We start from the raw sequence: 22,440 nt of genomic DNA, 5'->3' as shown, positions 1-22,440 counted from the left end.
TATAAATTAATATATATATATATATAAGGGTTGAAGAAAACCTGAAACCAACATTTTGGGTCGTGAAACATTTATTTATTCACCACAAATAAAACGGATGCTAAATAAACTAAAAGTACCTGTACACTGTAGTACTTGTACACTGTCATACAAATTCAAGTACTTAACCCACGGCGTGGACGTGTTTGTGCGTATAAGTACACAGTATATACACAGTATACGTTGCTGTAGTACAAAAGCAGAGAAACACCCCTCCTCCGTCTCCATCCCTCCATCGTCTCCATCGTCTCCATCCCTCCATCGTCTCCATCGTCTCCATCCCTCCGTCTCTCCTCCGTCTCCATCCCTCCATCGTCTCCATCCCTCCGTCTCGTCTCCATCGTCTCCTCCCTCCGTCTCCATCCCTCCATCGTCTCATCTCTCCATCGTCTCCATCCCTCCGTCTCGTCTCCATCGTCTCCATCCCTCCATCGTCTCATCTCTCCATCGTCTCCATCCCTCCATCTCGTCTCTCCATCGTCTCCATCCCTCCGTCTCTCCATCGTCTCCTCCCTCCATCCTCCATCACTCCATCCCTCCGTCTCCCTCCATCCTCACAGCGTGGAGCTCATCATTCCAGACTTCATGTAGTTTCTTCCAGATATTAAACCTTGTTTGCTTTCGTCTGAAGAATCTGAATGATGCTGAGAGAGAAGTATTAGTACACAAGTACTACTGCATGGTGTACTTCCTACTGTACTACATCAGAGGTACATGTACTTCCTACTGTACTACATACTGTAGTACTTTATATATTCTGATACATTATGAGTTAAAACGCAACATTGTTGCAGCTGAAATTTCAGAAATCACAAGTACATCATAGTACTAGTACATCACAGTACTAGTACATCACAGTACTTGTATGTTCCCTGTGGTACTCGTACTGTTCTTACCTGTCTGTGTAGGATCCGGTCCAGCAGGCTCCGTTTGGGGCTCTCGGGGTTCTGGGACCAGTCCAGGTCCGGAGAACGAGACCCGTCAGAACCGAACAGGTTGAGCTCCCTGAAGCAGCCCGTCTCTATCATCTGGAGGAGGAGGTGGTGGAGGAGGAGGGGGTGGGGGGGAGAAGAGGAAGGTGAGGAGGAGGAGGGGGGTAGGAGGAGGAGGAGGAGAGGAGGAAGGTGAAGAGGAAGGTGAGGAGGAGAAGAAGAATAAGGAGGAGGTGGTGGAGGAGTAGGGGGGGGGAGAAGAGGGAGGAGGAGGAGGAGAGGAGGAAGGTGAAGAGGAAGGTGAGGAGAAGAAGAATAAGGAGGAGGAGGTGGTGGAGGAGGAAGAGAAGAAGAAGGTGAGGAGGAAGGTTATAAAGGTGAGGAGGAGAAGAAGAAAGAGGAGGTGGTGGAGGGTGAGGGAGGGGAGGAAGGTGAGGATGAAGGTGAGGTGCCCCCCCTCACCTGGTTCTGCCAGCTGGTGCTGTTGCTGCCCGAGCCGAAGCGGCAGTAGAAGTCGTGGTCCCGCTGGTCCAGGCTGACCCCCTTCAGGGAGGAGAACTCCTCCAGGTTCTGCACATCGGTGCAGTACACCAGCCTGGGCTGTAGGGGGCGACACCGCGTTACAACCAGAGAGGAGGTCTCCACAACAACAACAACAACAACGACAGGCGTCACATCAACGTGAACACGTGGTGACTTGCGTCCGGCTTGAAGGGCGGAGCCACAAGCCCCGCCTCCAGCATCCGGAAGTTGATGCTCCGGAAGAAACGGTGAGTCTGAACCTCCAGACCTCCTGAGCCCTGACAGCCCAGACGCTCCCACGGGTCCTTAGTGAGGAGCTGGGGAGGAGGAGGAGGTGGGGGGGGAGGAGGAGGAGGAGGAGGAGGAGAAGAAGAATAAGGAGGAGGAGGTGAAGGAAGAGGAAGGTGAGGAGGAGAAGGAGACGTCACTAAGGGTTCTAACTTCTCAAGGATTTTGGTTTAGACTAGCTCTCCTGGTCTAGACTAGATCTCCTGGTCTGGACTAGATCTCCTGGTCTGGACTAGATCTCCTGGTCTAGACTAGATCTCCTGGTCTGGACTATATCTTCTGGACTAGATCTCCTGGTCTGGACTAGATATTCTGGACTAGATCTCCTGGTCTGGACTAGATCTCCTGGTCTAGCTCTCCTGGTCTGGACTAGATCTTCTGGTCTCGACTAGATCTCATGGTCTGGACTAGATCTCCTGGTCTGGACTATATCTTCTGGACTATATCTCCTGGTCTGGACTAGATCTCCTGGTCTGGACTATATCTTCTGGACTAGATCTCCTGGTCTGGACTAGATCTTCTGGACTAGATCTCCTGGTCTGGACTAGATCTCCTGGTCTAGCTCTCCTGGTCTGGACTAGATCTCCTGGTCTGGACTAGATCTCATGGTCTGGACTAGATCTCCTGGTCTGGACTATATCTTCTGGACTAGATCTCCTGGTCTGGACTAGATCTTCTGGACTAGATCTCCTGGTCTGGACTAGATCTCCTGGTCTAGCTCTCCTGGTCTGGACTAGATCTTCTGGACTAGATCTCCTGGTCTAGCTCTCCTGGTCTGGACTAGATCTTCTGGTCTCGACTAGATCTCATGGTCTGGACTAGATCTCCTGGTCTGGACTATATCTTCTGGACTAGATCTCCTGGTCTGGACTAGATCTCCTGGTCTGGACTAGATCTCCTCGTCTGGACTAGCTCTTCTGGTCTGGACTAGATCTCCTGGTCTGGACTAGATCTTCTGGTCTGGACTAGATCTCCTGGTCTGGACTAGATCTTCTGGTCTGGACTAGATCTCTTGGTCTGGACTAGCTCTCCTGGTCTGGACTAGATCTCCTGGTCTGGACTATATTTTCTGGACTAGATCTCCTGGTCTGGACTATATCTTCTGAACTAGATCTCCTGGTCTGGACTAGATATTCTGGACTAGATCTCCTGGACTAGATCTCCTGGTCTGGACTAGATCTTCTGGTCTCGACTAGATCTCAAGATCTGGACTAGATCTCCTGGTCTGGACTATATCTTCTGGACTAGATCTCCTGGTCTGGACTAGATCTCCTGGTCTAGCTCTCCTGGTCTGGACTAGATCTTCTGGTCTCGACTAGATCTCATGGTCTGGACTAGATCTCCTGGTCTGGACTATATCTTCTGGACTAGATCTCCTGGTCTGGACTATATCTTCTGGACTAGATCTCCTGGTCTGGACTAGATCTCCTGGTCTGGACTAGATCTTCTGGTCTCGACTAGATCTCATGGTCTGGACTAGATCTCCTGGTCTGGACTATATCTTCTGGACTAGATCTCCTGGTCTGGACTAGATCTCCTGGTCTGGACTATATCTTCTGGACTAGATCTCCTGGTCTGGACTAGATCTCCTGGTCTGGACTAGATCTTCTGGACTAGATCTCCTGGTCTGGACTAGATCTCCTGGTCTAGCTCTCCTCCGGGCCTCACCGAGCAGCAGAGGTCCTTCACCTCCTGACTGAACCGGTCCCCGTAGTCCGGCTCCTCCTTCAGGATGCGGCGCTCCATCTCGGGGGGCTTGGGGTGCTCCCCCTGCTGGCGGAGCGGGGCATGGCCGGCCGTCATCTCGTAGACCAGACAGCCGAGACCCCACCAGTCCACAGTGACCCCGTAGAGCTGCTGGCCAATCACCTCGGGGGCTGCAGCCGGGTAGAAACATATATCAATATATAGATACACATTATATATAGATATATAGATACACAATGTATATAAATATATAGATACACAAGATATAAAAATATATATAAAGAAATATGTAAATATAAAGAATATAATATATATATATACAAACACAATATATATATATATATATAAAGAAAATATACATAAATATATAAACCAAATATATATAAATATAACGGGTAAAAAAATAAAGGATTTTCTTTTTAAAACCTTCCTCGTGTAAACACGTGGTGTAAAGGTGTTTGTTGTTGTAATACTCGTGTCGACCACCAGGGGGCGCGGGACATCACTATCCCATGCTCTAGATTGGACGGAAGGGTCCTCATGCAGACTACAAGGGAATTACCCACAATGCATAGCACAGCGTTCAACCTGGTCTATTGAATAAACAACAGGGATTCAAACCGACGTCACGCAGCTTATTGAATAACTATTAAATAATTATTCATTCGTCTTTTCTTTTAATTTTGTTATTTAAGCCTTTTAGACAAAAACAAATACAAAGTTCCTGAGGACCTGAGGGTCCGTGAGGGTTCCTGAAGGTTCCTGAGGACCTGAGGGTCCCTGAAGGCCTCGTGCACACATACCCATGTATCCCAGCGTGCCCACCATGCCGCGCGCCGTGCTGCCTTCAGACAACCTCACCGCCAGGCCGAGGTCTGAGATCCGGATGTGACCTTCAGGGAGGAGGAGGAGGAGGAGGAGGAGGAGGAGGAGGAGGAGGAGGAGTCTGCCGTTATGACCGCGTGCTTTCCCTCAATATTTTCAGAAACCTCGTGACGTGTTTTAATAACAGATCCAGGAATATAGCAACAGGTGTTGCTTAAAATAGACGCCGCACCTGCAGGTCCCTGAAGGCATCTCACTTCATGCACTGCGTGCCAACTTGTTATCAAACACATGACGTCATGCGTCATTGAACGCACCGTGGTGATTACCAGGTCATTGAACGCACCGTGGTGATTACCAGGTCATTGAACGCACCGTGGTCATTACCAGGTCATTGAACGTACCGTGGTGATTACCAGGTCATTGAACGCACCGTGGTCATTACCAGGTCATTGAACGCACCGTGGTGATTACCAGGTCATTGAACGCACTGTGGTCATTACCAGGTCATTGAACGTACCGTGGTCATTACCAGGTCATTGAACGCACCGTGGTCATTACCAGGTCATTGAACGCACCGTGGTCATTAGCAGGTCATTGAACGCACCGTGGTGATTACCAGGTCATTGAACGCACCGTAGTGATTACCAGGTCAGTGAACGCACCGTGGTCATTCCCAGGTCATTGAACGTACCGTGGTGATTACCAGGTCAGTGAACGCACCGTGGTCATTACCAGGTCATTGAATGCACCGTGGTCATTAGCAGGTCATTTAACGCACCGTGGTGATTACCAGGTCATTGAACGCACTGTAGTGATTACCAGGTCAGTGAACGCACCGTGGTCATTACCAGGTCATTGAACGTACCGTGGTGATTACCAGGTCAGTGAACGCACCGTGGTCATTACCAGGTCATTGAACGCACCGTGGTCATTAGCAGGTCATTGAACGCACCGTGGTGATTACCAGGTCAGTGAACGCACCATGGTCATTACCAGGTCATTGAACGCACCGTGGTCATTAGCAGGTCATTGAACACACCGTGGTGATTACCAGGTCAGTGAACGCACCGTGGTCATTACCAGGTCATTGAACGCACCGTGGTCATTAGCAGGTCATTGAACGCACCGTGGTGATTACCAGGTCATTGAACGCACCGTGGTGATTACCAGGTCAGTGAACGTACCGTGGTGATTACCAGGTCATTGAACGTACCGTAGTGATTACCAGGTCAGTGAACGCACCGTGGTCATTACCAGGTCAGTGAACGTACCGTGGTGATTACCAGGTCAGTGAACGTACCGTGGTGATTACCAGGTCATTGAACGTACCGTAGTGATTACCAGGTCAGTGAACGCACCGTGGTCATTACCAGGTCAGTGAACGTACCATGGTGATTACCAGGTCATTGAACGTACCGTGGTGATTACCAGGTCATTGAACGTACCGTGGTGATTACCAGGTCATTGAACGCACCGTGGTCATTACCAGGTCAGTGAACGCACCGTGGTGATTACCAGGTCATTGAACGTACCGTGGTGATTACCAGGTCATTGAACGTACCGTGGTCGTCCAGCAGGATGTTCTCTGGCTTCATGTCGCTGCAATAGAACAAAAGACTTGCTGCATTGATAATAATCAGTAATATAATGTCATTAATTACTGTAATCAAGTACAAATCAATAGATGACAGGTTTGAGCCGCTCACCGGTATAAGATGGCGTTCTGGTGCAGGTGCATCAACCCGCAGCACACCTCCGCGGCGTAGAAGCGCACGCGGTCCTCGTGGAGGCCGCGGACGCCGATGTTGTGGATGTGGAACTTCAGGTCGCCGCCGCTCATCATGGTCAGCACCATGCAGAGCGCGTGCTTCGTCTCGTAGGCGTACGCCAGGTTCACCTGCAGGGAGGACCAGGAGGAAGAGGAGGAGTTCCATGAGCTCGTTGTCAGGAAGTTAGTCCGTGTGTCGGGGACTACTTTCAGCGGTGGATTAATCCGCATCGTGAGCGTCTGAGTCGCGATGATCTCACCACGAATCTGCTGTTCAGCCCTTCCAGGATCTGTTTCTCGTTGAGCGCCATGTTTTCTCCTCTCCTCTTCTTCACGTGAGTCTTCTCCAGCTTTTTGCAGGCGTACATCATTCCTGTGGCGCGCACCTGACAAGCCCAAACCTGAGGGGGAAAACCCACCGGGACACATTCAACCACGGATTAAGATTGTGACAGATATCCTGAATTATTAAGCTGTATTCTCTCTCCTGACCACCAGGGGGCGACTCCTCTGGTTGTATAGAGGTCTATGCTTCATGTGTTAAAGCTGCATTCCCTCTCCTGACCACCAGGGGGCGACACATTCTAAATATGCTAACTTCTGATGGCGACGGCCGTAATCCAAGATGGCGACGGCAAACTCGCCGAACTCGAGGCTTCTTTACTTCCACAAGCCGCCGAGTGGCCACGCCCACTTCTGAGACACAGCCTGTGTCTCCTCCCGGACACTTGAGCCCTTGGATGCCTTTCAGTGCTTCGGGCGCCACACTGACAACCAGCAGCATCCAGAGCACTGAAAGGACCCGCATGGCGCCCTGCCAACGGGCAGAACATGTGAAACGATGGACACTACTCGCCCTAAACGGACCCCATCTTGACTTCGTAGCGGAAGAGGAGGAGCCCTTTCGCCAGCTTTTCATTTCATTTCTAAAACAATGGTGGACGAGATGCTACGGTAGCACAAGCGGTCGACCACGGAGCTACGGACCGTAAATGGGGTGGACCGTAAATTCCACATGGGGTGGAGAAAGGTAAACAAGGGACACAAAGAGGGCAGGAAGTGCATTCATTTTGTCACTTTAAGTTTCGCGGGTATCGCAAGCAGATTTGCGTCCGTCACTCCGCCAAGTGGTGAACGTGAGAGTTCCATTTGAAACCGACTCACAGCCACGCAGCACCAAGATGTCTCTGTGGTGCAGTGTCCGGTAGACACAGCCACAGTCTGTGGTCGAGCGCCTAGACCTGGATCCCACGTTTCCTATAACGCCACTTAAAGGATCTTCCGGTAGCCCGTCCCTGATTGGTCGATGCCTTTGTCACACGTCCAGTTTGTGATGTCACCGTAGCCTTGAGCTGACCACGCCTCCCACAGACGACCTTCAGGCTGATGTCCTCCAGGACCCGGATGACCTCCAGGACCCGGATGTCCTTCTGGGCCGTGGACACGCAGAGTTTGTGGAATTCCCCTTCAGGGTTATTCGTTGGTTGGAGATGAAAGTCTTCTTGGATCTCTTTTCGTCCAGAGACAGATGTGTGACCTGATTCCCAAACTCCTCCAGCTCCTCCCAGATGCCTGAGGAACCCCTGGTTCTGGTTCAGGTCCAAACTCAATCTGAGCCTTTCGGAGTCCTCTGGCTATTTGCCAGAACTTCTTTTAGGTCAACCAGTTCTAGGGGCTCAGGTTCTACAGGCTCAGGTTCTACAGGTTCAGGTTCTACAGGCTCAGGTTCTACAGGTTCAGGTTCTACAGGCTCAGGTTCTACAGGTTCAGGTTCTACAGGTTCAGGTTCTACAGGTTCAGGTTCTACAGGCTCAGGTTCTACAGGTTCAGGTTCTTCAGGCTCAGGTTCTACAGGCTCAGGTTCTAAGGACTCAGGCTCTACAGGCTCAGGTTCTAAGGACTCAGGTTCTACAGGCTCAGGTTCTACAGGCTCAGGTTCTACAGGTTCAGGTTCTACAGGCTCAGGTTCTACAGGTTCAGGTTCTACAGGCTCAGGTTCTACAGGTTCAGGTTCTTCAGGCTCAGGTTCTAAGGACTCAGGCTCTACAGGCTCAGGTTCTAAGGACTCAGGTTCTACAGGCTCAGGTTCTACAGGCTCAGGTTCTAAGGACTCAGGCTCTACAGGCTCAGGTTCTAAGGACTCAGGCTCTACAGGCTCAGGTTCTTCAGGCTCAGGTTCTAAGGACTCAGGTTCTACAGGCTCAGGTTCTACGGGCTCAGGTTCTACAGGCTCAGGTTCTAGGGGCTCGGGTTCTTCAGGCTCAGGTTCTGAGGCGTCACCATGTTTCTGGTAGAATCAGGGGAACTGGTTCTGGACCAGTTCTTATAAGTTCACGTTTGTTGGTCGGAAACAGAAACCTTAAAACCCCGAGACACGAAACACTGATCACACAAGATGTGACTGTCAGAGAAGTGGGAGGAGCTTACCTCCCCGAACCCGCCTTTCCCCAGAAGTCTGTACTGTCTGAACAGCTGCTTGGTGACGGGCTGCCTGGAGAGAGACACAGTGGTGAGACACACACACACACACACAGACACACATGCACACACACACAGACATGTACACATACACACACACACAGACACACATGTACGCACACACAGACACACATGCACACACACACAGACATGTACACACACACACACACACAGACACACATGCACACACACACAGACATGTACACACACACACACACAGACACACATGTACACACACACACATGCACACACAGACACACACAGACACACACACATGTCCACACACACACAGACACACACACACTTGTACACACAGACATGTACACACACACACACATGTACACACAGACACACATGCACACACACAGACACATGTACACACAGACACACATGCACACACACACACATGTACACACACACACACACAGACATGTACACACAGACACACATGCACACACACACACACATGTACACACACACACACACCTCTCCAGCATCTTCCACTGCAGGAAGCGGTCGAAGAACATGCTGTCCTGGTACTGGAGGAACGGGTCTCCACTCAGGTACTCATGCATGTCTCTACAACACAAGACAGGTTGGTTTCATAAACACACACACATGTACACACACATGTACACACACACACACACACACACACACACACGGTTGGACGTACTCTCTGCACTCGTGGAAGACGTCGGTGCAGGCGTCGAGCTCCAGGCTGAGCAAGCAGCTCAGCTCCTGATGCTGAACGGAGGAAACCACCTGGTTGGACTGAGGGGGAGGAGTCAGATCATACACTCTTTAGGATACACAACAACACAACATCACAACAACACAACGATACACAACATCTCAACACAACATCTCAACAACACAACGATACACAACATCTCAACACAACATCTCAACAACACAACGATACACAACATCACAACAACACAACGATACACAACATCACAACAACACAACGATACACAACATCTCCAACAACACAACGATACACATCTCCAACAACACAACGATACACAACATCACAACAACACAACGATACACAACATCTCCAACAACACAACGATACACAACATCTCCAACAACACAACGATACACAACATCACAACAACACAACGATACACAACATCACAACATAACATACACAACGATACACAACAACACAACAACGATACACAACATCTCCAACAACACAACGATACACAACATCACAACAACACAACGATACACAACATCACAACAACACAACGATACACAACATCTCCAACAACACAACGATACACAACATCTCCAACAACACAACGATACACAACATCACAACAACACAACGATACACAACATCACAACAACGATACAACATCACAACAACGATACATAACATCTCAATACAACATACAATACACAACATACATCACAACAACAACACAACGATACACAACATCTCCAACAACACAACGATACACAACATCACAACAACACGATACACAACATCACAACAACACAACGATACACAACATCACAACAACACAACGATACACAACATCTCCAACAACACAACGATACACAACATCTCACAACAACACAACGATACACAACATAATACAACGATACAACAATAACACATCAACAACAACACAACGAACATACAACATCACAACACAATAATACACAACATCTCCACAACGATATATACAACATCTCCAACAACACAACGATACAACATCACAACAAATACAACGATACACAACATCTAATAACAACACAGCGATACATAATAACAACACACGATACAAATCTCCAACAACGATACACAACATCACAACAACACAACGATACACAACATCTCCAACAACACAACGATACAACATCTAACAACATAACGATACACAACATCATAATACACAACATACATAACAACATACACAACAACACAACGATACACATCTCCAACAACACAACGATACACATCTCCAACAACACAACAATACACAACATCTCCAACAACACAACGATACACAACATCTCCAACAACACAACGATACACAACATCTCCAACAACACAACGATACACAACATCTCCAACAACACAACAACACAACGATACACAACATGAACGTCTCTCTGCAGCTCACCTGACTCCGGAGGAATCTCTGAATGATGCTGATGCCGAAGTCTCTCCTCTCCTCATCCGACTTTGTGTCGAAGGTGTCCTGAAGGAGACGAGGAGGATACGAAGAGGAGACGAGGAGGAACCGAAGAGGAGACGAGGAGGAACCGAAGAGGAGACGAGGAGGATACGAAGAGGAGACGAGGATACGAAGAGGAGGAACCGAAGAGGAGACGAGGAGGAACCGAAGAGGAGACGAGGAGGATACGAAGAGGAGACGAGGAGGAACCGAAGAGGAGACGAGGAGGATCCGAAGAGGAGACGAGGAGGATACGAAGAGGAGACGAGGAGGAACCGAAGAGGAGACGAGGAGGATACGAAGAGGAGACAAGGAGGAACCGAGGAGGATCCGAAGAGGAGACGAGGAGGAACCGAAGAGGAGACGAGGAGGATACGAAGAGGAGACGAGGAGGAACCGAAGAGGAGACGAGGAGGATACGAAGAGGAGACAAAGAGCAGGAGAGTGAAGGAGGTGTGTTAGGGGTTAGGGTTACATATCGGACTTGTTGTTGTTGTTGTTGTGAGCCTACCAGCGCGTCTAGCAGTGAGATGTTGTTCTGCAGCTCTGGTCGACTCCGACAGAAAAGATGAAACAGCTTCTTCCCGATTGGCTGCTTCACACACAGACTGTGGTAGTCTCTCTCTGAGGGGGAGGAGCATAGAGGGATGAAACACACACACACACAAACGCACACACACACACTGACACACACACAGACTCTCACACTGACACACACTGACACACACACACACACACACCTATGGCCAGGTCCATGCACCGGCTGATGTGGGAGAAGCGCAGCATGTCTTTCCACTTGCAGCTTCTTCCTCGGCTTCTTCCACCTGAAGAGGAGGAAACGGAGGTGATGACATCATCACCTGTTCTCAGGACTATTTATAGCTGCAGGCCGGTGAGCCGAGCCTGTGTGACCGCATTGCTCCCCTCAAAGGGGGAGGAGCCTCCTCTCCGCCAAACGACTCCTGTTTACCAACAGGAAAGCTCCGTCTCACGGGACGGTTCTCTTTGCCAACAGGAAAGTTCCGTGTCACGAGACGGTTCTGATTACCAACAGGAAAGTTCTGTGTCACGGGACGGTTCTCTTTACCAACGGGAAAGTTCCGTGTCACGGAACGGTTCTCATTACCAACGGGACCGTTCCGTGTCACGAGACGGTTCTGATTACCAACAGGAAAGTTCCGTGTCACGGAACGGTTCTCATTACCAACGGGACCGTTCCGTGTCACGGGATGGTTCTGATTACCAACTGGAAAGTTCAGTGTCACGGAACGGTTCTCTTAACCAACGGGACGGTTCCGTGTCACGGAACGGTTCTCTTAACCAACGGGACGGTTCCGTGTCACGGGACGGTTCTCTTAACCAACGGGACGGTTCCGTGTCACGGGACGTGCTAATCGAATGCTTCACTATGGGGAGGAATGACTTTGTTTTCTTCTTCTGTTAAATGTTGGACGTGTTTGATTGGATCTGATGGTAGAAGAAGACCCAAAGAGAACTCTGAGTCTCACTAACCGACCCACCAGAGACCGGTAACGTGACCCATGGTCCTCCTCACACGGGCCGACCACACGGAGGTATTTAAACTAGAAGCTCATGAAGCTCTTACCTTCTCTGGCTTTAATCAGCATGTTATTCGCCATCATGCTTTCAATCTCCATGTTGGAATGTGTTCTCTAACAGGGTCCGGTTCAGTCCAGAGTTCTAACAGGTGTCCGGTACCATCCAGAGTTCTACAAGGTGTCTGGTAGGATCCGGAGTTCTAACAGGTGTCCAGTAGGATCCAGTGTTCTAACAGGTGTCTGGTACCATCCAGAGTTCTCTCAGGTGTCTAGTAGGATCCAGAGTTCTAACAGGTGTCCGGTACCATCCAGAGTTCTAACAGGTGTCTGGTACCATCCAGAGTTCTAACAGGTGTCTGGTAGGATCCAGAGTTCTAACAGGTGTCCGGTACCATCCAGAGTTCTAACAGATGTCCGGTAGGATCCAGAGTTCTAACAGGTGTCCGGAAGGATCCAGAGTTCTAACAGGTGTCCGGTACCATCCAGAGTTCTAACAGATGTCCGGTAGGATCCAGAGTTCTAACAGGTGTCCGGTTGGATCCGGAGTTCTAACAGGTGTCCGGTACCATCCAGAGTTCTAACAGGTGTCCGGTACCATCCAGAGTTCTCTCAGGTGTCTAGTAGGATCCAGAGTTCTAACAGGTGTCCGGTAGGATCCAGAGTTCTAACAGGTGTCCGGTACCATCCAGAGTTCTCTCAGGTGTCTAGTAGGATCCGGAGTTCTAACAGGTGTCCGGTACCATCCAGAGTTCTAACAGGTGTCCGGTAGGATCCAGAGTTCTAACAGGTGTCCGGTACCATCCAGAGTTCTAACAGGTGTCCGGAAGGATCCAGAGTTCTAACAGGTGTCCGGTAGGATCCAGAGTTCTAACAGGTGTCCCGTAGGATCCGGAGTTCTAACAGGTGTCCGGTAGGATCCAGAGTTCTAACAGGTGTCCGGTACCATCCAGAGTTCTAACAGGTGTCCGGTAGGATCCAGAGTTCTAACAGGTGTCCGGTACCATCCAGAGTTCTAACAGGTGTCCGGTACCATCCGGAGTTCTAACAGGTGTCCGGTACCATCCAGAGTTCTAACAGGTGTCCGGTACCATCCGGAGTTCTAACAGGTGTCCGGTACCATCCGGAGTTCTAACAGGTGTCCGGTAGGATCCAGAGTTCTAACAGGTGTCCGGTAGGATCCAGAGTTCTAACAGAGACCTCAGTGTAGTCCTGGTCCTCTAGACCTCAGTGTAGTCCTGGTCCTCTGAGACCTCAGTGTAGTCCTGGTCCTCTAGAGACCTCAGTGTAGTCCTGGTCCTCTAGAGACCTCAGTGTAGTCCTGGTCCTCAGAGACCTCAGTGTAGTCCTGGTCCTCTAGAGACCTCAGTGTAGTCCTGGTCCTCTATAGACCTCAGTGTAGTCCTGGTCCTCTAGAGACCTCAGTGTAGTCCTGGTCCTCAGAGACCTCAGTGTAGTCCTGGTCCTCTATAGACCTCAGTGTAGTCCTGGTCCTCTAGAGACCTCAGTGTAGTCCTGGTCCTCTATAGACCTCAGTGTAGTCCTGGTCCTCTAGAGACCTCAGTGTAGTCCTGGTCCTCTAGAGACCTCAGTGTAGTCCTGGTCCTCTATAGACCTCAGTGTAGTCCTGGTCCTCTATAGACCTCAGTGTAGTCCTGGTCCTCTAGAGACCTCAGTGTAGTCCTGGTCCTCTATAGACCTCAGTGTAGTCCTGGTCCTCTAGAGACCTCAGTGTAGTCCTGGTCCTCTAGAGACCTCAGTGTAGTCCTGGTCCTCTAGAGACCTCAGTGTAGTCCTGGTCCTCTAGAGACCTCAGTGTAGTCCTGGTCCTCTAGAGACCTCAGTGTAGTCCTGGTCCTCTAGAGACCTCAGTGTAGTCCTGGTCCTCTATAGACCTCAGTGTAGTCCTGGTCCTCTAGAGACCTCAGTGTAGTCCTGGTCCTCTATAGACCTCAGTGTAGTCCTGGTCCTCTATAGACCTCAGTGTAGTCCTGGTCCTCTAGAGACCTCAGTCTAGTCCTGGTCCTCTAGAGACCTCAGTCTAGTCCTGGTCCTCTGTAGACCTCAGTGTAGTCCTGGTCCTCTGTAGACCTCAGTGTAGTCCTGGTCCTCTAGAGACCCCAGTGTAGTCCTGGTCCTCTAGAGACCCCAGTGTAGTCCTGGTCCTCTAGAGACCCCAGTGTAGTCCTGGTCCTCTAGAGACCTCAGTGTAGTCCTGGTCCTCTATAGACCTCAGTGTAGTCCTGGTCCTCTAGAGACCTCAGTGTAGTCCTGGTCCTCTAGAGACCTCAGTGTAGTCCTGGTCCTCTAGAGACCTCAGTGTAGTCCTGGTCCTCTAGAGACCTCAGTGTAGTCCTGGTCCTCTAGAGACCTCAGTGTAGTCCTGGTCCTCTAGAGACCTCAGTGTAGTCCTGGTCCTCTATAGACCTCAGTGTAGTCCTGGTCCTCTAGAGACCTCAGTGTAGTCCTGGTCCTCTATAGACCCCAGTGTAGTCCTGGTCCTCTAGAGACCTCAGTGTAGTCCTGGTCCTCTATAGACCTCAGTGTAGTCCTGGTCCTCTAGAGACCTCAGTGTAGTCCTGGTCCTCTAGAGACCTCAGTGTAGTCCTGGTCCTCCATAGACCTCAGTGTAGTCCTGGTCCTCTATAGACCTCAGTGTAGTCCTGGTCCTCTGTAGACCTCAGTGTAGTCCTGGTCCTCTAGAGACCTCAGTGTAGTCCTGGTCCTCTAGAGACCTCAGTGTAGTCCTGGTCCTCTAGAGACCTCAGTGTAGTCCTGGTCCTCTATAGACCTCAGTGTAGTCCTGGTCCTCTGTAGACCTCAGTGTAGTCCTGGTCCTCTATAGACCTCAGTGTAGTCCTGGTCCTCTAGAGACCTCAGTGGAGTCCTGGTCCTCTAGAGACCTCAGTGTAGTCCTGGTCCTCTAGAGACCTCAGTCTAGTCCTGGTCCTCTAGAGACCTCAGTCTAGTCCTGGTCCTCTATAGACCTCAGTGTAGTCCTGGTCCTCTGTAGACCTCAGTGTAGTCCTGGTCCTCTAGAGACCCCAGTGTAGTCCTGGTCCTCTAGAGACCTCAGTGTAGTCCTGGTCCTCTAGAGACCTCAGTGTAGTCCTGGTTCTCTAGAGACCTCAGTGTAGTCCTGGTCCTCTAGAGACCTCAGTGTAGTCCTGGTCCTCTATAGACCTCAGTGTAGTCCTGGTCCTCTAGAGACCTCAGTGTAGTCCTGGTCCTCTAGAGACCTCAGTGTAGTCCTGGTCCTCTACAGACCTCAGTGTAGTCCTGGTCCTCTATAGACCTCAGTGTAGTCCTGGTCCTCTACAGACCTCAGTGTAGTCCTGGTCCTCTAGAGACCTCAGTGTAGTCCTGGTCCTCTAGAGACCTCAGTGTAGTCCTGGTCCTCTAGAGACCTCAGTGTAGTCCTGGTCCTCTATAGACCTCAGTGTAGTCCTGGTCCTCTAGAGACCTCAGTGTAGTCCTGGTCCTCTAGAGACCTCAGTGTAGTCCTGGTCCTCTAGAGACCTCAGTGTAGTCCTGGTCCTCTATAGACCTCAGTGTAGTCCTGGTCCTCTGTAGACCTCAGTGTAGTCCTGGTCCTCTATAGACCTCAGTGTAGTCCTGGTCCTCTAGAGACCTCAGTCTAGTCCTGGTCCTCTATAGACCTCAGTGTAGTCCTGGTCCTCTATAGACCTCAGTGTAGTCCTGGTCCTCTAGAGACCTCAGTCTAGTCCTGGTCCTCTAGAGACCTCAGTGTAGTCCTGGTCCTCTGTAGACCTCAGTGTAGTCCTGGTCCTCTAGAGACCCCAGTGTAGTCCTGGTCCTCTAGAGACCCCAGTGTAGTCCTGGTCCTCTAGAGACCTCAGTGTAGTCCTGGTCCTCTAGAGACCTCAGTGTAGTCCTGGTCCTCTAGAGACCTCAGTGTAGTCCTGGTCCTCTAGAGACCTCAGTGTAGTCCTGGTCCTCTAGAGACCTCAGTGTAGTCCTGGTCCTCTATAGACCTCAGTGTAGTCCTGGTCCTCTAGAGACCTCAGTGTAGTCCTGGTCCTCTAGAGACCTCAGTGTAGTCCTGGTCCTCTAGAGACCTCAGTGTAGTCCTGGTCCTCTGTAGACCTCAGTGTAGTCCTGGTCCTCTAGACCTCAGTGTAGTCCTGGTCCTCTAGAGACCTCAGTGTAGTCCTGGTCCTCTAGAGACCTCAGTGTAGTCCTGGTCCTCTAGAGACCTCAGTGTAGTCCTGGTCCTCTAGAGACCTCAGTGTAGTCCTGGTCCTCTAGAGACCTCAGTGTAGTCCTGGTCCTCTAGACCTCAGTGTAGTCCTGGTCCTCTGTAGACCTCAGTGTAGTCCTGGTCCTCTGAGACCTCAGTGTAGTCCTGGTCCTCTAGAGACCTCAGTGTAGTCCTGGTCCTCTAGAGACCTCAGTGTAGTCCTGGTCCTCTGAGACCTCAGTGTAGTCCTGGTCCTCTAGAGACCTCAGTGTAGTCCTGGTCCTCTAGAGACCTCAGTGTAGTCCTGGTCCTCTATAGACCTCAGTGTAGTCCTGGTCCTCTAGAGACCTCAGTGTAGTCCTGGTCCTCTAGAGACCTCAGTGTAGTCCTGGTCCTCTAGAGACCTCAGTGTAGTCCTGGTCCTCTATAGACCTCAGTGTAGTCCTGGTCCTCTACAGACCTCAGTGTAGTCCTGGTCCTCTAGAGACCTCAGTGTAGTCCTGGTCCTCTAGAGACCTCAGTGTAGTCCTGGTCCTCTACAGACCTCAGTGTAGTCCTGGTCCTCTATAGACCTCAGTGTAGTCCTGGTCCTCTATAGACCTCAGTGTAGTCCTGGTCCTCTAGAGACCTCAGTGTAGTCCTGGTCCTCTAGAGACCTCAGTGTAGTCCTGGTCCTCTGTAGACCTCAGTGTAGTCCTGGTCCTCTACAGACCTCAGTGTAGTCCTGGTCCTCTACAGACCTCAGTGTAGTCCTGGTCCTCTAGAGACCTCAGTGTAGTCCTGGGCCTCTGTAGACCTCAGTGTAGTCCTGGTCCTCTGTAGACCTCAGTGTAGTCCTGGTCCTCTAGAGACCTCAGTGTAGTCCTGGTCCTCTAGAGACCTCAGTGTAGTCCTGGTCCTCTACAGACCTCAGTGTAGTCCTGGTCCTCTACAGACCTCAGTGTAGTCCTGGTCCTCTATAGACCTCAGTGTAGTCCTGGTCCTCTGTAGACCTCAGTGTAGTCCTAGTCCTCTACAGACCTCAGTGTGGTCCTGGTCCTCTAGAGACCTCAGTGTAGTCCTGGTCCTCTACAGACCTCAGTGTAGTCCTGGTCCTCTAGAGACCTCAGTGTAGTCCTGGTCCTCTAGAGACCTCAGTGTAGTCCTGGTCCTCTAGAGACCTCAGTGTAGTCCTGGTCCTCTATAGACCTCAGTGTAGTCCTGGTCCTCTAGAGACCTCAGTGTAGTCCTGGTCCTCTAGAGACCTCAGTGTAGTCCTGGTCCTCTAGAGACCTCAGTGTAGTCCTGGTCCTCTAGAGACCTCAGTCTAGTCCTGGTCCTCTATAGACCTCAGTGTAGTCCTGGTCCTCTAGAGACCTCAGTCTAGCCTGGTCCTCTATAGACCTCAGTGTGGTCCTGGTCCTCTAGAGACCTCAGTGTAGTCCTGGTCCTCTACAGACCTCAGTGTAGTCCTGGTCCTCTAGAGACCTCAGTGTAGTCCTGGTCCTCTAGAGACCTCAGTGTAGTCCTGGTCCTCTAGAGACCTCAGTCTAGTCCTGGTCCTCTATAGACCTCAGTGTAGTCCTGGTCCTCTATAGACCTCAGTGTAGTCCTGGTCCTCTAGAGACCTCAGTGTAGTCCTGGTCCTCTAGAGACCTCAGTGTAGTCCTGGTCCTCTAGAGACCTCAGTGTAGTCCTGGTCCTCTATAGACCTCAGTGTAGTCCTGGTCCTCTAGAGACCTCAGTGTAGTCCTGGTCCTCTAGAGACCTCAGTGTAGTCCTGGTCCTCTAGAGACCTCAGTGTAGTCCTGGTCCTCTATAGACCTCAGTGTAGTCCTGGTCCCGAACATAGACCTCAGTGTAGTCCTGGTCCTCTAGAGACCTCAGTGTAGTCCTGGTCCTCTAGAGACCTCAGTGTAGTCCTGGTCCTCTAGAGACCTCAGTGTAGTCCTGGTCCTCTATAGACCTCAGTGTAGTCCTGGTCCTCTGGAGACCTCAGTGTAGTCCTGGTCCTCTAGAGACCTCAGTGTAGTCCTGGTCCTCTGTAGACCTCAGTGTAGTCCTGGTCCTCTATAGACCTCAGTGTAGTCCTGGTCCTCTAGAGACCTCAGTGTAGTCCTGGTCCTCTAGAGACCCCAGTGTAGTCCTGGTCCTCTAGAGACCTCAGTGTAGTCCTGGTCCTCTAGAGACCTCAGTGTAGTCCTGGTCCTCTATAGACCTCAGTGTAGTCCTGGTCCTCTAGAGACCTCAGTGTAGTCCTGGTCCTCTATAGACCTCAGTGTAGTCCTGGTCCTCTATAGACCTCAGTGTAGTCCTGGTCCTCTAGAGACCTCAGTGTAGTCCTGGTCCTCTAGAGACCTCAGTGTAGTCCTGGTCCTCTAGAGACCTCAGTGTAGTCCTGGTCCTCTAGAGACCTCATTGTAGTCCTGGTCCTCTAGACCTCAGTGTAGTCCTGGTCCTCTAGAGACCTCAGTGTAGTCCTGGTCCTCTAGAGACCTCAGTGTAGTCCTGGTCCTCTAGAGACCTCAGTGTAGTCCTGGTCCTCTAGAGACCTCAGTGTAGTCCTGGTCCTCTAGAGACCTCAGTGTAGTCCTGGTCCTCTAGAGACCTCAGTGTAGTCCTGGTCCTCTATAGACCTCAGTGTAGTCCTGGTCCTCTATAGACCTCAGTGTAGTCCTGGTCCTCTAGAGACCTCAGTGTAGTCCTGGTCCTCTAGAGACCTCAGTGTAGTCCTGGTCCTCTATAGACCTCAGTGTAGTCCTGGTCCTCTAGAGACCTCAGTGTAGTCCTGGTCCTCTATAGACCTCAGTGTAGTCCTGGTCCTCTAGAGACCTCAGTGTAGTCCTGGTCCTCTAGAGACCTCAGTGTAGTCCTGGTCCTCTAGAGACCTCAGTGTAGTCCTGGTCCTCTAGAGACCTCAGTGTAGTCCTGGTCCTCTATAGACCTCAGTGTAGTCCTGGTCCTCTGTAGACCTCAGTGTAGTCCTGGTCCTCTAGAGACCTCAGTGTAGTCCTGGTCCTCTAGAGACCTCAGTGTAGTCCTGGTCCTCTAGAGACCTCAGTGTAGTCCTGGTCCTCTAGAGACCTCAGTGTAGTCCTGGTCCTCTGTAGACCTCAGTGTAGTCCTGGTCCTCTGTAGACCTCAGTGTAGTCCTGGTCCTCTAGAGACCTCAGTGTAGTCCTGGTCCTCTAGAGACCTCAGTGTAGTCCTGGTCCTCTAGAGACCTCAGTGTAGTCCTGGTCCTCTGTAGACCTCAGTGTAGTCCTGGTCCTCTATAGACCTCAGTGTAGTCCTGGTCCTCTAGAGACCTCAGTGTAGTCCTGGTCCTCTATAGACCTCAGTGTAGTCCTGGTCCTCTATAGACCTCAGTGTAGTCCTGGTCCTCTATAGACCTCAGTGTAGTCCTGGTCCTCTAGAGACCTCAGTGTAGTCCTGGTCCTCTAGACCTCAGTGTAGTCCTGGTCCTCTAGACCTCAGTGTAGTCCTGGTCCTCTAGAGACCCCAGTGTAGTCCTGGTCCTCTAGAGACCCCAGTGTAGTCCTGGTCCTCTAGAGACCTCAGTGTAGTCCTGGTCCTCTAGAGACCTCAGTGTAGTCCTGGTTCTCTAGAGACCTCAGTGTAGTCCTGGTCCTCTAGAGACCTCAGTGTAGTCCTGGTCCTCAGAGACCTCAGTGTAGTCCTGGTCCTCTATAGACCTCAGTGTAGTCCTGGTCCTCTATAGACCTCAGTGTAGTCCTGGTCCTCTATAGACCTCAGTGTAGTCCTGGTCCTCTAGAGACCTCAATGTAGTCCTGGTCCTCTAGAGACCTCAGTGTAGTCCTGGTCCTCTATAGACCTCAGTGTAGTCCTGGTCCTCTCTAGAGACCTCAGTGTAGTCCTGGTCCTCTATAGACCTCAGTGTAGTCCTGGTCCTCTAGAGACCTCAGTGTAGTCCTGGTCCTCTAGAGACCTCAGTGTAGTCCTGGTCCTCTGTAGACCTCAGTGTAGTCCTGGTCCTCTAGAGACCTCAGTGTAGTCCTGGTCCTCTATAGACCTCAGTGTAGTCCTGGTCCTCTGTAGACCTCAGTGTAGTCCTGGTCCTCTAGAGACCTCAGTGTAGTCCTGGTCCTCTAGAGACCTCAGTGTAGTCCTGGTCCTCTAGAGACCTCAGTGTAGTCCTGGTCCTCTAGAGACCTCAGTGTAGTCCTGGTCCTCTAGAGACCTCAGTGTAGTCCTGGTCCTCTATAGACCTCAGTGTAGTCCTGGTCCTCTAGAGACCTCAGTGTAGTCCTGGTCCTCTAGAGACCTCAGTGTAGTCCTGGTCCTCTAGAGACCTCAGTGTAGTCCTGGTCCTCTATAGACCTCAGTGTAGTCCTGGTCCTCTAGACCTCAGTGTAGTCCTGGTCCTCTAGAGACCTCAGTGTAGTCCTGGTCCTCTAGAGACCTCAGTGTAGTCCTGGTCCTCTAGAGACCTCAGTGTAGTCCTGGTCCTCTAGAGACCTCAGTGTAGTCCTGGTCCTCTAGACCTCAGTGTAGTCCTGGTCCTCTAGAGACCTCAGTGTAGACCTGGTCCTCTAGAGACCTCCGTGTAGTCCTGGTCCTCTGAGACCTCAGTGTAGTCCTGGTCCTCTGTAGACCTCAGTGTAGTCCTGGTCCTCTATAGACCTCAGTGTAGTCCTGGTCCTCTAGAGACCTCAGTGTAGTCCTGGTCCTCTAGAGACCTCAGTGTAGTCCTGGTCCTCTATAGACCTCAGTGTAGTCCAGAAACCATCTAGACCTCAGTCTAGTCCTGGTCCTCTAGAGACCTCAGTGTAGTCCTGGTCCTCTGTAGACCTCAGTGTAGTCCTGGTCCTCTGTAGACCTCAGTGTAGTCCTGGTCCTCTAGAGACCTCAGTGTAGTCCTGGTCCTCTAGAGACCTCAGTGTAGTCCTGGTCCTCTAGAGACCTCAGTGTAGTCCTGGTCCTCTAGAGACCTCAGTGTAGTCCTGGTCCTCTAGAGACCTCAGTGTAGTCCTGGTCCTCTAGAGACCTCAGTGTGGTCCTGGTCCTCTAGACCTCAGTGGTCCTGGTCCTCTATAGACCTCAGTGTAGACCTGGTCCTCTAGAGACCTCAGTGTAGTCCTGGTCCTCTCTAGAGACCTCAGTGTAGTCCTGGTCCTCTATAGACCTCAGTGTAGTCCTGGTCCTCTAGAGACCTCAGTGTAGTCCTGGTCCTCTAGATACCTCAGTAGTCCTGGTCCTCTATAGACCTCAGTGTAGTCCTGGTCCTCTAGAGACCTCAGTGTAGTCCTGGTCCTCTAGACCTCAGTGTAGTCCTGGTCCTCTAGAGACCTCAGTGTAGTCCTGGTCCTCTATAGACCTCAGTGTAGTCCTGGTCCTCTAGAGACCTCAGTGTAGTCCTGGTCCTCTATAGACCTCAGTGTAGTCCTGGTCCTCTAGAGACCTCAGTGTAGTCCTGGTCCTCTATAGACCTCAGTGTAGTCCTGGTCCTCTGTAGACCTCAGTGTAGTCCTGGTCCTCTATAGACCTCAGTGTAGTCCTGGTCCTCTAGAGACCTCAGTGTAGTCCTGGTCCTCTATAGACCTCAGTGTAGTCCTGGTCCTCTGTAGACCTCAGTGTAGACCTGGTCCTCTGTAGACCTCAGTGTAGTCCTGGTCCTCTAGAGACCTCAGTGTAGTCCTGGTCCTCTATAGACCTCAGTGTAGTCCTGGTCCTCTAGAGACCTCAGTGTAGTCCTAGTCCTCTATAGACCTCAGTGTAGTCCTGGTCCTCTATAGACCTCAGTGTAGTCCTGGTCCTCTAGAGACCTCAGTGTAGTCCTGGTCCTCTATAGACCTCAGTGTAGTCCTGGTCCTCTAGAGACCTCAGTGTAGTCCTGGTCCTCTATAGACCTCAGTGTAGTCCTGGTCCTCTATAGACCTCAGTGTAGTCCTGGTCCTCTATAGACCTCAGTGTAGTCCTGGTC

At 51.0% G+C, this 22,440-nt stretch overlaps 1 protein-coding gene across 2 annotated transcripts; it reads right to left on the bottom strand.

Moving 5' to 3' along the window:
- Positions 1 to 59: 59 nt before the first annotated feature.
- On the bottom strand, positions 60 to 12,607 carry LOC130205157 (G protein-coupled receptor kinase 5-like). 2 transcript variants are annotated; one of them, XM_056432337.1, is made up of 16 exons: positions 12,367 to 12,607; positions 11,501 to 11,584; positions 11,272 to 11,384; positions 10,707 to 10,784; positions 9,239 to 9,336; positions 9,049 to 9,141; positions 8,512 to 8,575; positions 6,345 to 6,485; positions 6,023 to 6,213; positions 5,878 to 5,915; positions 4,292 to 4,381; positions 3,450 to 3,658; positions 1,673 to 1,810; positions 1,434 to 1,571; positions 936 to 1,067; positions 60 to 683 (listed from the first exon to the last, which is right to left on the bottom strand). In XM_056432337.1, the coding sequence occupies exons 1-16, from the start codon at positions 12,416 to 12,418 to the stop codon at positions 594 to 596; spliced, it is 1,749 nt and encodes a 582-aa protein (XP_056288312.1). In that variant the 5' UTR covers positions 12,419 to 12,607; the 3' UTR covers positions 60 to 593. The 2 variants fall into 2 exon arrangements, with proteins under 2 accessions (XP_056288312.1, XP_056288310.1); XM_056432335.1 differs by lacking the exons at positions 10,707 to 10,784; positions 11,272 to 11,384; positions 11,501 to 11,584; positions 12,367 to 12,607 and having other exon boundaries at positions 60 to 400; positions 550 to 683; positions 9,239 to 9,317.
- Positions 12,608 to 22,440: the final 9,833 nt, after the last annotated feature.

The sequence above is a fragment of the Pseudoliparis swirei genome, chromosome 15, assembly GCF_029220125.1.
Source record: "Pseudoliparis swirei isolate HS2019 ecotype Mariana Trench chromosome 15, NWPU_hadal_v1, whole genome shotgun sequence".
NCBI classification, from domain to species: domain Eukaryota; kingdom Metazoa; phylum Chordata; class Actinopteri; order Perciformes; family Liparidae; genus Pseudoliparis; species Pseudoliparis swirei.
Note: the sequence above shows the minus strand (reverse complement) of the source record. Positions and strands in the feature narration are given on the sequence as shown.

Coding starts and splice junctions, on each gene's coding strand:
- LOC130205157 (XM_056432337.1), bottom strand. CDS start 12,418: ATGGAGATTGAAAGCATGATGGCGAATAACATGCTGATTAAAGCCAGA. Junction 10,785..11,271: donor TCTCACTGCTAGACGCGCTG/GTAGGCTCACAA, acceptor CGTCTCCTTCAG/GACACCTTCGACACAAAGTC. Junction 9,142..9,238: donor GTCTTCCACGAGTGCAGAGA/GTACGTCCAACC, acceptor CTTGTGTTGTAG/AGACATGCATGAGTACCTGA.